The sequence below is a fragment of the Cervus elaphus genome, chromosome 22, assembly GCF_910594005.1.
Source record: "Cervus elaphus chromosome 22, mCerEla1.1, whole genome shotgun sequence".
NCBI lineage: Eukaryota > Metazoa > Chordata > Mammalia > Artiodactyla > Cervidae > Cervus > Cervus elaphus.
The window spans coordinates 21,717,671-21,732,968 of record NC_057836.1 but is presented as its reverse complement, the minus strand read 5'-3'; the positions used below and the strand labels follow the sequence as shown (position 1 = coordinate 21,732,968).

The window sequence follows — 15,298 nt, the reverse complement described above, 5'->3', positions numbered from 1 at the left end:
AGAAGAATCACAGATACCACTCTAGGGGCCAGAGCTGTAAGGGGATTGTTTCTAATAATCCATTTGGTATGTAATCTGGCAGTCCACAAACATGTGCATTGGGTAAAACAAGATTTGCCCAAACTAGACTCAGCAGGTCACCCTAAAACAGACCCAAATAAGAAACAGGAGGTGTTGTGAACTCATTTCTCACCTGTAACCTAGATAAAATTAACCAAGAGGCCAGACGACTATACTCACATTCACCCACACCCATTCCCTTCACAGTAAACCTTTAAAGACCACAGTTGAAATTGAAACGTACCCAGAACCATTTTTCCCTTAAACTGGACTGTTCAACACCATGGCTAACCACAAAAGCACACACAGGCATTCCCCATACCTTACAGGAGCTCCATTTGGCCATTTTACCAAGGTTTTCAAGACAGATGATTTCTCAGAAGAGCCAGCTCAGGTTAAGAGTGACTGGTGCCCAGGGGCCCACCTCTTCCCTCTGCTGGAATAACAGGGCCTTTCGGTGGGGTCTGCGTGGCTTTCTGCCTTTTTTCCTTCTTGCATTTTTAAGTCTTTTCCCTCTGAGGCCTCGTGCCACCCATCTCCAAGCAAGGCCCACAGCCCTGTACCCAGAAAGGAGAAATAAATATCCTGCCATTGATGTCAGTGGTTTTTTATGCATTTTTCTAGGGTAGAGAGCTTAGAAGAGCCAAGGTACCAGGGAGGGTGGGAGCACATAGATGGGTGTACTAATAGGTGCCCTACTTGAGATGTAACCCAACACCTAGGTCCTCGTGCTCATCTCCTTCCCATCTGGCTCAAAGTTAAAGATCCCCTTGCAGCATGCTGAAAAAGATTAGAGGATCATCACTCCAGTCTTTCCGGGCTCGCCAGCATTCCCCCTGAATTCCATCCTGTTCAAAAACTGCGTCTGACCCACAGGGGTCTCCTGCCGCCGAGCAGCACGCCCTCACCACTCACGCACAGCCTAGCCAGCGCACAGAGCCTCGGAGACGCAAGAGAGCAGGATGCCAGCTTCAGAGGGCAAGCCTTTGTTTCCTGGTTCTCAGGGCAAAGACTCTTTGCCTTCCCAATGAGTATGGTCTCTCCTTCCACCTCAACCTAAAGCATTCGAGTCAGCAGACCCCAGGGAAGGACCAGGGGGATGTGAAAGTCGCTCAGTCATATCCAACTCTATGTGACCCCATGGACTGTAAAGTCCATGGAATTCTCCAGGCCAGGATACTGCAGTGGGTAGCCTTTCCCTTCTCCAGGGGATCTTCCCAAGCCAGGGATCAAACCCAGGTCTCCCGCATTGCAGGCAGATTCTTTACCAGCTGAGCCACAAGGGAAGCCCTGGACAGAGTCAAATATGGAGCTGGCAGCCTGCCAGGGGGTCTGAGCTGTTGTCAGCCACATCAGGTCATTCAGGTTTCCACATCCAGGAGAAGAGCGGAACTCACCCAGACAAGGGCCCTTTGTCACTCAGATTTCACCCCCAAATGACGGCTCTCCCACCCAGTTCACCAAGCCTCAGAGACAGGCCAGATTAAGAGGCATGAAGTAAGAGTGACCCTGAAGGGCTGTCCCTGCCCATGACTGGCCATGACTATCAAGACCGTTAGGAGTGCCACTGTCTCCAAGCAGAACACCAGTCAAGTGAACTTCTGACCTGGATTTTTTAAATCTGCCAGACCGTAAGTCAAAAGGAGGATACGGTAGTTACAAAATGCACCCGGGATCCCTTCACATGCCCACTTCTCAAAACCAGATAGATGTACCCACTCCGGGGCAGGAAGCTGGACACGAGCGCACACGCAGAGACCCAAAGAAAAGAGAACTCATTTCTGTCCCTGGGGGTACCCGGCCAGTGATCACAAGCCTACACACGAGAAGACAGAGCAGGACCAGGTGGCTGAGTCAGGAGACGCTACCCTGTGGTTTGCTCTGGCAGGAGGCCGACGTGATGTTCAAGGATAGTGTCTGGGAAAGATATACAGTCTAGAACAATGAAGGAAGGAAGTAACATGGGGGAAAAAAGTTGCCTGCCCTTGTGCAAACTCCCCAAAGAAGCCCAGAAAGGTGCTCAGGAAACGCTCGCTCCTCTTTCATCAAGTCTCGGGTATACAGCTCCTCTTGCCCACACCAGTGGCAGATCTACTTCTCCAAGTACTAATTATCAGGTTATTAGGAGCCTTTGGATGATACTGGTCCCCAATTTTCTCTTGACCTGGAATCTTCAACAGGGACCCCAAGGATGCCTGTTATCGGCACACTAGAGTCTGGCAGGTACATGCGAGGCCACCACTACACACCTAGACCCACATGGGTGACTTCAGAGACTGACAAGCTATTCTTGGGGGGCTGACTTTTAAGTTACAATGCAGATTTCTATCTGTAGCTCATTTCTTTCCGGAAATACTTGAGAGTCAGTATCTTAACTTTGACTGTTGCTTCCTCGCAAAGAGGGGATATGACAGAATCGGGGATTACTGACCTCATGATACGGAAAAGTCTTCAGAAAGATAAAGTCACCAGGCCCCATCATAATCCACTGGAGAGTGCACAATAAAGCTGAGCAGAAAATCACCAACTCGCTTGTGTTTTCCAGGGCAAAGGCAGAGGAACCGGGTCTCTCTCCAGACCTAAGCTCTGTCCTCAACAGCTTAAAAGTGCCTACACCTGCTTCCAGGAGTCAACACAGGAGGCCTCGAACATTCTCTCCACTATTCCTCAAAAAGGACAATTTTAGGACTTCCCTGGTGGTCCAGTGGTTAAGACTCTACTCTCCCAAAGCAGGGGACCCAGGTTTGATCTCTGGTCAGGGAACTAGATCCCACATGCCAAAATTAAGACCTGGAGCAGCCAAATAAATTTTTTTCAAAAGGGGGGGGCGGCTTTTGCAGGCTCCATGTCATCTTCTCACTTAACATGGATATACAGTGGGAAACCCAGGAGCGCACTATAAGTCCACAGCAAAAGGAATCACAGCTGCTGATAACAAATACTTCAGCCTCCCTGCATGCATGCATGCTAAGTCACATCAGTTGTGTCTGACTCTTTGCAACCCCATGGACTACAGCCCGCCAGGCTCCTCTGTCCATGGGATTCTCCAGGCAAGAATTCTGGACTAGGTAGCCATTTCCTTCTCCAGTGGATCTTCCTGAGCCAGGGATCAAACCCACATCTCTTAAATCTCCTGCACTGGCAAGAACTTTCTTTACCACTAGCACCACACCTGGGAAGCATCCCCCCCACCCCCAGCCTCCCTTAACCTCTACAACAAATCAAGGTTCCCTGATGCCCGAAAGTTACAAATTTAGCTTCTTCAAATTCTCCTGTTTAAACCTCCAAGAACCATCTACTCCAGACTCTTGGAACCGGAAAATTCACCATCTACTGCAAACAGTGTCTGCTCTGTGGTCAGACAGCCACGGGGCTGCCTGCCACACAAAAGCAGACTGAAGAATGGATGCTCCCTCCGGAGTCTCGTCCCGGTTGCAAATAATAAGTAACTGTATGAACGAGTGGCTCCTTGAATAGGTTTGAATACTTGAGGGCTGAGTAATAATGCCCATCAGAGGCACTGCACAGTATTTGCAGGCTTCGGGTTTTTTCCTTTCATCTCTGGAAACTTATTCAGAACCATTCGAGCTATTCCCTCACAATTTTAAGATGCAAGCGGCATCTGTTTCGACCATGTAATTGCAGTTGGCTCGTCTCTTCTGTTGTTGAGGCTTGTATTCAGCGAGAGTCAAAAATCGGAGCTTTGCTGAGCGCTGACTGAGTGACCCCGGGCCTGGGAGAAGCTCAAAGGGACGGTGACAAGGGCCCTGGCTGGGAGTCAGCCAACCTGAGAGGCCTGGAGGTTCAGGCGGGGCCAAGAACCAGCCACGGGAGCTCTAGCAAGACCAGGATGTCTCTGGCCTCTGTTTTCCCAACGATGTAATGTTGGGAAAATTCCAGGACTAGAAAATCTCTCACCCCTTCTAGATTCGTCTGATGGGAGGATATACAAAGAGGGAAAAGAACTACATTTTGCTTTGCTTTGAACAATGTTAAGGCACTGCCAACAACCTTCAGAGACAGGGCTGTTTTTTGTTTGTTTGGTTGGTTTCAAGATTTTTTGAGTTGGTCCATTTTTTAAATTCTTCATTGAATTTGTTATACTACTGCTTCTGTTTTATGTTTTGGTTTTTTGGCCCCATAGCACGTGGGATCTTAGCTCCCCAACCAGGGATCGAACCCACAACCCCCTGCACTGGAAGATGAAGTCTTAAGCAGTGGACAGCCAGAGAAGTCCTGTGATAGTATTTTTATTACCACTTCAGATCACTTACTAGGTTCAAGCCTAAAATGAACACGTTAGGGGATAGGAGGAAGGTTCAGGAGGGAGGGAGGTTCAAGAGGGAGGGGATCAGTTTAGTCGCTCAGTCGTGTCAGACTCTTTGCGACCCCATGAATTGCAGCATGCCAGGCCTCCCTGTCCATCACCAACTCCTGGAGTTTACTCAAACTCAGAGGGAGGGGACATATGTATACAAATAGCTGACTCCATTGTACAGCAGAAACCAACGCAACATTGTAAAGCAATTATACTCTAATAAAAAAAAATTTTTAATGAATATGTTTAAGAAGCAAGATTCACACTCAGGTCTATCTACTCCAGGGTCTGTCCTTCCCTTAGAAGCCCTTCATGGTACAGCAATGACTGGTCCCCTCTTCTCAAGAACATACAAACCCCTTAAGAGAAATCAGCATTACCGATAAGAACCAATGAACAGCTATCAGGCAGAATAAAATGCAAATCAAACTCTGAAACAGCGGTGATTACGATGACAGTGCTCACATCCCTAAGCACCAGCACCCACAGCACTCACACCAGCGGGACTGCACGCCCTTTGAGGGTCATTCAGGAAATCAGATCGTTTTCCGTGTGTCTGACTCCCACATACAAAGGGAAAACACCCCCGGGGAACACACAAAGTCTGGTGAGCGTGCAGATTTATTGGGTAGCTCTTTCCTGTCTTCACTGGGGAGGAAAGTAATATTTTTCATAAGTCACTGGTCCAGATAACTGAAGTGTAGCCTTTTTAGAAGGTAACGTTATTTCTATGCCAGCCCTGTTCGTTGGATAGCTTTCCAAAATGCACGACACTATTTCCTCACTTCCTAAACCTCATAAAGACTGTCTTTAACGCGGAGGTCATAATGATGATCATTAATACCATCAGTCATTGTGTGGTGCCAGACAAACCGGTTTCACTCTCTAGACAGGAGTCCCCACGACGAAGCTGTGCTGAGTTATTGTCTGCTTTTTGTCAACTTTCCTGGTGTCAGTGGGACATGGCCCTGGGATCATGAACACCTGATTCTGACTCCGCCTCAGCTACGAAGGACAATGTTATCTCAGGCAGGTTATTTTTTTTTTTTTTCATTTTTTAAAATTGGGGTATAGTTGCTTTACAATGTTGTGTTAGTTGCTGCCACACACGGAAGTGAATCAGCTCTATGTATACATAGATCGCTTCCTCTGGGACCTCCCTCCCACCCCATTCCAGTCCCCTCCACCCTGCTGGTCACCCAGAGCGCTGAGCTGAGCTCCCTGCGCTATATAGCAGGTTCCCACTAGCTCTCTCTTTTATACACGGTAGTATATATATACGTCAATCCCAACCTCCCTATTCATCCCCCACTGCATTCATACCGGTTCTCTACGGCTGCACCTCCATTCCTGCCCTGCAAATAGATTCATCTGTACCAGCTTTTAAGATTTCACATACACATGTTACTATGCAATATTTGTTTTCCTCTTTCTGACTTACTTTACTCTGTATGACAGACTCTGGGTCCATCCACGTCGCTACTGATGACCCAATTTTGTTCCTTTTTATGGCTGAGTAATAGTTCATTGTAAATACGTACCACATCTCTACCCATGTCAGGCAGACTACTGAAATGCTGCAAGAAATGGCAACCCATTCCAGTGTTCTTGCCTGAAAAATCCCATGGAGCCTAGGAGGCTACAGTCCACGGGGTCACAGAGTCAGACAACGACTGAGCACACACACACATCTAAATGCTCTAGGAGTCAGTTTCCTCCTCTGTTTGATGAGAACTGGGACTTAGACTTTCTTAATCCCTCAACTCCCTCCACACTGTACTCTGTCTGCTTCCTTCCCTACATCTGCTCTGAAGACAGGCTTCGTTAAAGCTGCTCAAATCCAGAAATGCATTAAGTCACAGGGCCCACAGCCTCTCTTCAGGAAATTAGAACAAGGGCAGTGGCGTCAGGTTATCAGGAGAGAGGAAAACAAGAAAGATGATTCCTTTGGTGGTGGGGGAAATCAGGGAATGCCTGAAGCGACATCAGACAGATTCCAAGAAATCACACAGTATCTTTAGATGAATGAAAGGGATGGGTTTTTTAAATTTTTTAATTGGAGGATAATTGCTTTACAATATTGTATTGGTTTCTGCCATGCATCAACATGAATCAGCCATAGGCATACATATGACCCCTCCCTCTTGAACCTCCTACCTTATCCCACCCCTCTAGGTTGTCACAGAGCACAGGTTTGAGCTCCCTGCGTTGCAGGAGCAAACTAAGAGGGAAAGTCTCTAAAATGTACTATATTCATGAACTGTGTAAACATTTTTTAATTGGAAAAAAGAAAAAAGCAGTGGAAGGAGAGACTGAGCAAGGTGTGACCAAGGTGTCCAGCTCCCATGGCCCCAGCCATGATCACCCACCTGATCACATGATGACGGCATAAGGAGTCACTGGGGGAAAGTTGGGGGCTTCCCAGATGATGCCAGTGGTAAAGATCCTGCCTGCTATAGCAGGAGACTTAAAAGACGCGGGTTCGATCTTTGAGGCAGGAAGATCCCCTGGAGGAGGGCTTGGCAACCCACTCCAGTATTCTTGCGTGGAGAATCCCATGGACAGAGGAGCCTGGCGGGCTATGGTCCATGGGGTCTCAAAGAGTCAAACACGACTGAAGCGACTTAGCACGCACACACAGGGGAAAGTAGAGAGGGGAAAGGTTTCTAAGAAAAACATGAAAAGGGCTCAAATGAACTCACCCAAATACAAAGCATCACAAGACAACACCAGGGATTGGTGTGAAAACAGGACACCTGGACATCCATTCCAGGGAGGGTGCTGTGTGCGAACTGACCATCTGGCTACCCTGTCCCCAGCGGGCTGGTTAGGAACCACCCACCCAGGCAGGAGGAAACCAGAGAGGGAGGGGCCGTCCCTGCCAGCTCTATGCCCACCTCTCAGCTTGGCCTGTGGGAAGCGCCACCATCACCCCATCGCTCTGTTTTCTAACTTTCTGCACAAAGGAGGCTGGCCTTGAGACTGGGGTCAGGAGGGAAGGTAGATGCTGACCTGAGCTGCTGCATGCACTGCCTGGGAGATGGCAGGCCAACACATCGCTTAACTGCTGCAGGCTCCTCCTCTGTAAAATAGGGAGAAAACCTGCCTCCCAGAGGGAGTCGTGAAGAACAAATTAGATAATGCACACAAAATGCTCAGTCTGACGACTGGCACACAGCAGGACCCAATAAGTAAGGGTAGTAATGATGAAGGATGAGGAGGAGGAAGAAGAAATGCACGACGGATGACCACCAGAGCAGCACGCAAACCCCTTTAATTACCTAGACTTATATCACTGAAACATACACATTACCATACGTAAAAGAGATAGCCAGTGGGAGTTTGATGTATGAAGCAGGGCACCCAAAGCTCTGAGACAACCTGGAGGGATGGGGTGGGGAGGGAGGTGGGAAAGGGGGTTGAGGAGAAAGGGGACATATATATGCCTATGCATTCAGTGTATGGCAAAAACCATTATAAAAAACCATTATAATATTGTAAAGTAATTATCCTCCAATTAAAATTTTAAAAACAAAGTGAAAAGTGAGAGTGTTAGTCACTTAGTCATGTCTGATTCATTGCGACCCCATGGACTGTAGTCCACCAGGCTTCTCTGTCCATGGAGTTCTCCAGGTAAGGAAACTAGAGTGGGTTGCCATTCCCTTCTCCAGGGGATCTTCCCAACCCAGGGATCGAACCCAGGTCTCCTGTACTGCGGGTGGATTCTCTACTCTCTGAGCCACCAGAGGGGCCCATCGAGATTTTAGAAAGCTCCCAAAATGCAGGTGTTCCATAGTTAAGTCCACAGGCCTGAGTGACCAGTCTGTGCTTCTAGGGGGTTCATACCTAACAAACACAGACTAAGGCCTCATCGCCCTTCCCACCCATACTCCCCAAATTCCAGATCATTAGGCCAGGGGTCCCCAACCTCCAGGATCTAATGCCTGATGATCTGTGGTGGAGCTGAGGTAACAATAATAAAGTCCACAGTTTGAATCATCCCCAAACCATCCCCAAATCACCACCACGCGCCAATTCCCCATCCGTGGAAAAAGTGTCTTCCACAAAACTGGTCCTTGGTGTCAAGAAGATGGGAGACACTGCCTCAGAGACCAGGCTGAACTGTATACTTTCACTAAGAAGAAAAGATGGATCAAGCAAGTTAGCAGAGCAAATAACACATCGGTGGTACTATTTTGATGCAGAAGGCACTGTCTCAAGCACACAGCAGCCCTCATTTCTAATCAGAGGACGATATGGACACACGTCATTTCTGCCTGTTCACGCAGGCGCAGCCTGAGATGCCCCCAGAGAGCCACACTTCTTAGGCTGGTTTCTGTATGTTCAGAAATCAATGAAAATGTGTTTGTTTTTCAACAGGCTCCCATTCTAACTTCTAACTACTTCAGTCTTTCTCTCCCCAAATACTAGGTTTGGCAGCCAATGGTCTTTATGCCAGGTCCCTCCTGGCGTGGGAACCCGGCGTCGACTTACACTCATTCTATTCAATAAATCCACACAGAGCTTGGTTTCTTACACACGTCTCATAACAAATATGGCAGTGAGGGCCTCTGCCAGGAAATCAACACTAGTGCTTTTCCTAAAGTAGCATTCACAAAGACAAAATACATTGTTTATACACCCCATGTCCCAAGGGGCTTTGTTTGATACCGATTCACTCTGCTGGGAGTGTCACACCAAAAAGCAACTTTTCAGTATCCATAACAGAGCGTGTAGGCTCTACGAAGCTGGTCCCAAACACGCCCCCTCCCCACCTGCCTCCGCGTGAGTTAACGCAGGTCAACGTGGCTGCTCAGAATCTGTTTTACTGCCAGCTTCCCTAGGAAGTTCTAGAAACTGGGCTGTTTTTTCCCTTGACTTACCTATGCTAAAGAGGTAAGCTACTTCTCTAGGACTAGCTGCTGTGTTTTCAGCTGATGCTCTTTGAAACACAGAGCCTCACTATGTATAAATTAAGGTGTATGTTTGAGCCTAAGGTTCCCCTCCAGGATTTCTCAGAAAAGGTCCAGCGAACAGGCCCAGAGCCCTCAACCCAAAGCAAAATAACCAGCTCCTCACATACAAAAAAAAAGTACCACTGCACCCCATCATTGGGGATATATCCAAAACTCAAAGTGGAATCGCAAGAGTCATTTATTTGTACACCCATGTTTATCGCAGCCTCATTCACAACAGCCTGAGATGGAAGTAACACAGATGTCCTTCAACAGATGAATGAATTTAAGAAAATATGGCATATACATAAAATGCAATGCTGTGTGTGGCAGTCGCTCAGTCGTGTCCGACTCTTTGCGACCCCATGGACTGTAGCCTGCCAGGCTCCTGTCCATGGAACTAATTCTCCAGGAAAGAATACTGAAGTGGGTTGCCATGCCTTTCTCCAAGGGATCTTCCCGATGCAGGAATCGAACCTAGTTCTCCTGCACTACAGGCAGATTCTTTACCATTTGAGCCACCAGGGAAGGCAAAATGGAATGCAAAGCAGCCTTGAAAAAAAGGAAACCCTGTCCCATGCTACAATATGGACAAGCCTCCAGGCCATTCTAAGTGAAATACAGTATAATTCTACTCACATGAACTATTTAAAGGAGACAAAAATCACAGAAACAGAAAATAGGAAGGTGGTGACTGAGGGCTAGGAGGAGAGGAGAGGGGAAATTAGTGTTGAGTGGATATAGAGTTTCAGTGTTGCAAGACAGAAAAGTTCTAGAGATCAGTTGCACAACAATGGGAAGAGACTTAACATGACTGAACTGCACCCTCAACAATGGTTTAGAGGGTAAACTTAATGTTACATGCTTTTCACCACAATACAGAGAAAAGCTATTGTGGTAGATGGTGGTGCAAAGACAAGCCCATCAAGCCCTTCTCCCCTCATCCCCCACTCCTACTCCTTCCTCTTCTCACATCTAACAATATACCCTCTCGACCCAGGGCTCCCCCACACACCGTCTTACTTGGCACAGACCTCCATGCCCTCATACCAGCTGGCTTGTGATTAAAATGGACCAAGTTAGGAAGTGCCAGAGAGCACACAGCCTATTGTATCGAATTTCTTTGGCCTTTTATAGGGACGAACCCGTGAACCCAGCCAGTACGGGGCAGGGGCTTGAAAACCAAGAGGCCTGCATTGCTCTGCCTCGGACATGGATCAGCTGAAGCAAACCATTTAGCCGTGTGGGCCTCTTTGCTATAAAAGACGCTGGCCCAGGTGATCTTTATAGCCTCTCAGCTCCAAGTCTCTAATTAATTCAATTGCTAAAGAACCCAGAGAGAACTTTAGAAGTCTCCTCAGCTGGACCTTCTCCAGTGATTCCTCAAGCCCCTTTATCTTTTACTCAACTCCATGTTTTTGCTTATTTTAGACACAAAAGCAGTTTTTGAAAATGTTACCAAAATAAGAAAAATTATAAGGTCAAAATTCTACTGATAATAATTTTTGGACCAACACCCTAGGGAGTGCCCCAGGCCTCCCTGAGTCAGCAGAGTGACCCTACAACCACTTCACGCCAGCTTGTGGATGCAGCGTTAAGTCACTCCGGGCACACAGGATAGAGAGGAAGGGGCCCTGACCACCTTCCATGCCTCACTGCAAGTCAGCCAACGTGACTGACACATCCATCTAAGCCAGAAGCCAAGGTGGGCAGAAGACACAAAAAGATAGTCACCACTCAACCCAAGGAGCTCAGGGTCCAGAGGGGAGTCTCTTAGAGAGTAAGAAAATAGAGAATTCATTCCACTAAGAAAGCCAACCCATGCAGAGGGCAGAGAAAGCGAGAGGATCAGGGAAGTTATCCGACTGTCTTCTATCGTATTCTGGAAGCCCTCCCTGAAAGGGCTGGGTCTGCTGGGTCATAACTGCTTTCCACTACAACTTGGCTGAACTTAGAACTCAACAGGTGACTTGAAGGTGAAGGCTGATGATGGAAAAGACAGCCTCTTCCTTCCTCCCCTGCCTAGCAGTCAGCCACACGATCCCCTGATAAAAAAAAAAAGTCGACTTTTTATATAGTTAGTTCTTACATTTAAACAACCCCAGGGATTTCCCTGGATGTCCAGTGGTTATAAAGACTCCACACTCCCAATGCAGGGGGCACAGATTCCATCCTTGGTCGGGGAAATAAAATCCCTTATGCGACACAGAAAGACCAAAAAAAAAAAAAAAATAACAAACAAACAAAAGCCCCCAAATGGTCGGGAATGGAAGCATTTAATCTCTCATGATGAGAGTGCCCAGTGCAGACACACAGAGAGGCACAGTCCTGGTCTGGGTGACCTTGGGCTGGTCCACCTGTCTTCTGCTGTAAACATGTGTCTGATGACTTCCTAGGGTGCCGGGAAGATGCTTATAAAGTGCAAAGAAAACATGAGAGCCAATATCAGGCACTCATCAGCAACCACCACCACGCAAGCGATACATATAAAGGTGTCACTGACTGACTGATTCAGAAACTTTCACCCTGGAAATTCCACCGAAATCATACACTACTCTTTTTCTAGCAGAACTGACACTGCTCCGAAGTAAACAGAGTACTTCCCCTGTGGCTGCCTCTGGTCGGGCTCCTCTGTGCTCCATCACACCAGCTGCTGAGGAATTTACTTGCCTGCTGACCAGCTGCTCATAGAGGATACGAGCCAGGGAGAAAGATTTCAGGAGCAGACAGGAGAGGTGAGGGAAAACTCTCCACAGAGAGCTTTCCCTGCCACATGTCCTCAGGACATCAGAGCCATGAGCTCATCCTTTAAAGCTCCTGACACTCATTCTCTGCTTCACAGAAAACTTTATTGTTTACTGGACTCTAGAAAAAAAAAAAAATCGCTGTACTAGTGGGTTCCCGGCAAACATTTTTTATCATGCAGTCATTGTACCACATCCCAGGGACTCAGGGAAACACCGCATACAAGCACCAGGACATTTTCAGACGAGCTAGAATAATCCCAGTCCTTGATCTCCAGAGCTTCTTACTGGAACACTGCAAACTAAACAAACTCCATGAGAAAATGCACTTCCCTTGCGTGCGTTTAAACATATGCACGGTCCAAGCAAGCAGTCATAGATCGGTTCCATAAAGGGCAATCCAAATTAAAAGTGATACTTTCACTACTAGGGAAGACCACTGGATCTGTTCTAATTACAGAGAAATACAGAAGTCAAGAAAAGAGGCTTTCGAAAAGAATGGAGAAGGCAAATGATAAGATAGAAAATGATAACACAAACCGTGGCTGCAATTTTTAGGTCACAGTTAAGAGACTGCGCTGTCTGGGTTTGGGATTGGTTCCCTCCGTGTGTGTAAGGAAAGAGTTGCTGTAGTCTTCCACTGAGGTACCATGAGATGAGCTCCTCCTTGGTATTTCTGCCTGCAGCCCCGAGCCCCTCAGAACAGCGGGCTTATGCAGTCTCTTTAGAAGAGCTAGCAAGCCACAAAACGGCTCGCTTTTCGTTGTCTCCTCTCCAAAATCACTCTCCCATAGTTGTTCAAGTTCTCCTGAGGTCAGATTTATTGTCGTTGAGCTAAGTACAATTTACAGATTTAATATCCTACATACACTTCTGTGTTATGAAGTATCAGATAGATTAGGCATACCCAAGGATTTTCCTGAACTCATAGAATCAAATTTATTCAGCAAAAGAAATTAAAGTATCAACCTACCTAAGTTCTTTACTCTGACACCCTCTCCACCGCTGACATACTGCTATCCCCCGATATCTACACAGAAACCCGAAAGTTCCACTAGGAGTTTTTCATGCCAGGCAAAAACAAACCCAACCCACCTTTTCAGTTCACATTAACCCTAATTCAAACCCCCTGGGAAATCGCGCCAGATAAGAAATACTAACACCTGAGTATAATTATGAACCCCCCCTAATGAGCAAATATGAGAAAATGCTGTTTTCCTCTAAACAGATCCTATGTAAAAGCCATGTTAAAACAGGAGAGATGTTTCTCAAAATGCCCCACGGATGAAGAAAACTGGTTATTTGTTCATTGTCTCTGCAGGGTCCCCTCAATGAACACATTAAATGGGCCAAGCCACAAACTTCAGCAGTTTCAGCTTCTCACTGAAGAAGGATTTTCCATCTGAGCACTGATGGAACAGTGAAACGAAAGTGCACACCGAACGCAGGGAAGGGAAAATTAATTGGGGGGGATGGACAAATCAGTGTGCCTCCTCACGGTGGCAAACTTTACAACAACTTTTTAGAAGCAACAAACCGCAGCACCACTAGCCTTTACAGACATACAGACACGTACAAAAATGCTCACACACACCACTACTTGGAAGATAAGTACTGTGTTTGCAAACATCCTCCACCATCCTGCCTTTACCAGACTGCAAACCTTGGCCAGAGACGGAGATTTCTACTCTTAGCTACCCTCTCTGCACTGTCAAAGTGGGAAGGTCATTCTGCCTGGTCACTTCAATCATTCTCCCTGCATCACAGTTTTCTACTTTGGGGTTGGTCAACGTTCAGATGCCTACGAGAGTAAAATAACCATTCGGCAACTTTATTCACCTTGGTTTAAAAAAAAAAAAAAAAAGAAGAAGAAAGAAAGAAAAGAAAGAAATTCATTGTGCAATGCCCAGGAAAAGCTGACAGCATTACTGTCTCTCCGACAAGCGCTTGCAATTACAATGGGGGGGGGGGGGCGGGGGGGAGAGAGACTCTGACCAGACTCGCGGAACCCTTAAAAAAAAAAAAGATTCCAACCCCAATGGAGCCGGAGAACTTTTTTTTCCTAAGGAGACCACCCCTCGGTAACAAAAGTTACATTTCGATCACATGTTGGGAGTAGGGAGCAGGTTTTTTTTTTTTTTTTTTTTTTTTTTTTAAGCGCACTAATTACCGGGGTGTTTTACAGACCTGAGGACCACTCGGGTTCCTCCAGACCGACTGTGACCGGCATTTCATTGTCAAAAAGCAAAGGAGGTGGGGTGGGGGCGCAGGAGCCAACAGGGGGCTCGGCGGGAGCCGGGGAGCAGCAAGGTTACACTAGAGGGTACGCAGCCGCCGAGAGCTGCATCTCCTTCCCTGGCGCCCCAAATAATTTCCTGCGAACAGAGCGACTGCAACAGCCCCCTCGGATCGGAGGAGCCCGGCACGATCATCCGGGCCGGTGCAGCTCAAGGCTTTCCACCCCGGAGAGGGAGGGGGAGAAGATCTTTACCTTAATGCTACACTGAGCAGGAGTCTCAGACATGTCTCACAGCGAGAGAGATCAGGAAGTTCTCAGTTTTTTTTCCACTTTCCTTTCCTCTCCCCAACCCAGAAACGCTCCACGGCCAGCCGGACGCGGTCATTTAAGAAGTTTCTTGCAGCATCTCTCCCGGCGGCCGCCCCGGGGGGCCGCGAGCGCGCGGGGCGGGGCGGGGCGGGCCGGGCGCCGGCCGAGTCGCCGCGCGCGGGGCGGCGGGGGCGTGGGAGCGGGCGGCGCGGCGGCGGGGTCTGCAGGTCGCGGCGCGGCGACCCGGGGCGCTAGCCCGGCCGGCCTGCCCCGCTCTCTCCTCCCACCCGGGCCGGCGCCCCCGCCCCCCGCCCTCCCGCCGCTCTCCCTCGCCCTCCCTCTCTCTCTCTCTCTCGAATGTTTTCCTTCCTGGAAGAGAGAAACTGAAAGGCAGAACTGAGAAAGCTCTTTGCTCATTGATCTTGAGAGTTTCAGTGCAGAAACTGACGTGAATTCCCAGCACTGAGCTCTGCCTCTTAAAGGAGCCACCAGGAAATAAAAGCTCGGGTTACAGCCCGGCATCGGGAAATAAAAGCCGCGCGGGGGAGGGGGGAAGAGGCTGGCGCGGGGGGCGGGGGGCGGTGCGCGAGGCCCCCGGGGCCCGGGCGCGGGGCTGCTAAGCTCCGCTGGGCCGCCGCCGGGCTCGCGCCTCGGGGCCCCAGAACCCTCCGGA

The 15,298-nt window shown here is 48.3% G+C and overlaps 1 protein-coding gene across 2 annotated transcripts in view; it reads right to left on the bottom strand.

The window, feature by feature from the left end:
- Positions 1 to 14,949, bottom strand: part of ETV6 (ETS variant transcription factor 6) — a 276,055-nt gene extending 261,106 nt beyond the window's left edge. The window contains exon 1 of one of the 2 annotated variants that reach the window (XM_043881322.1): positions 14,569 to 14,949. In XM_043881322.1, coding sequence (XP_043737257.1) covers positions 14,569 to 14,601 — 33 coding nt within the window. In that variant the 5' untranslated portion in view covers positions 14,602 to 14,949. The remainder of the gene's footprint in view (positions 1 to 14,568) is intronic. The other variant, XM_043881321.1, reaches the window with a different exon arrangement.
- Between the last annotated feature and the right edge of the window lie 349 nt (positions 14,950 to 15,298).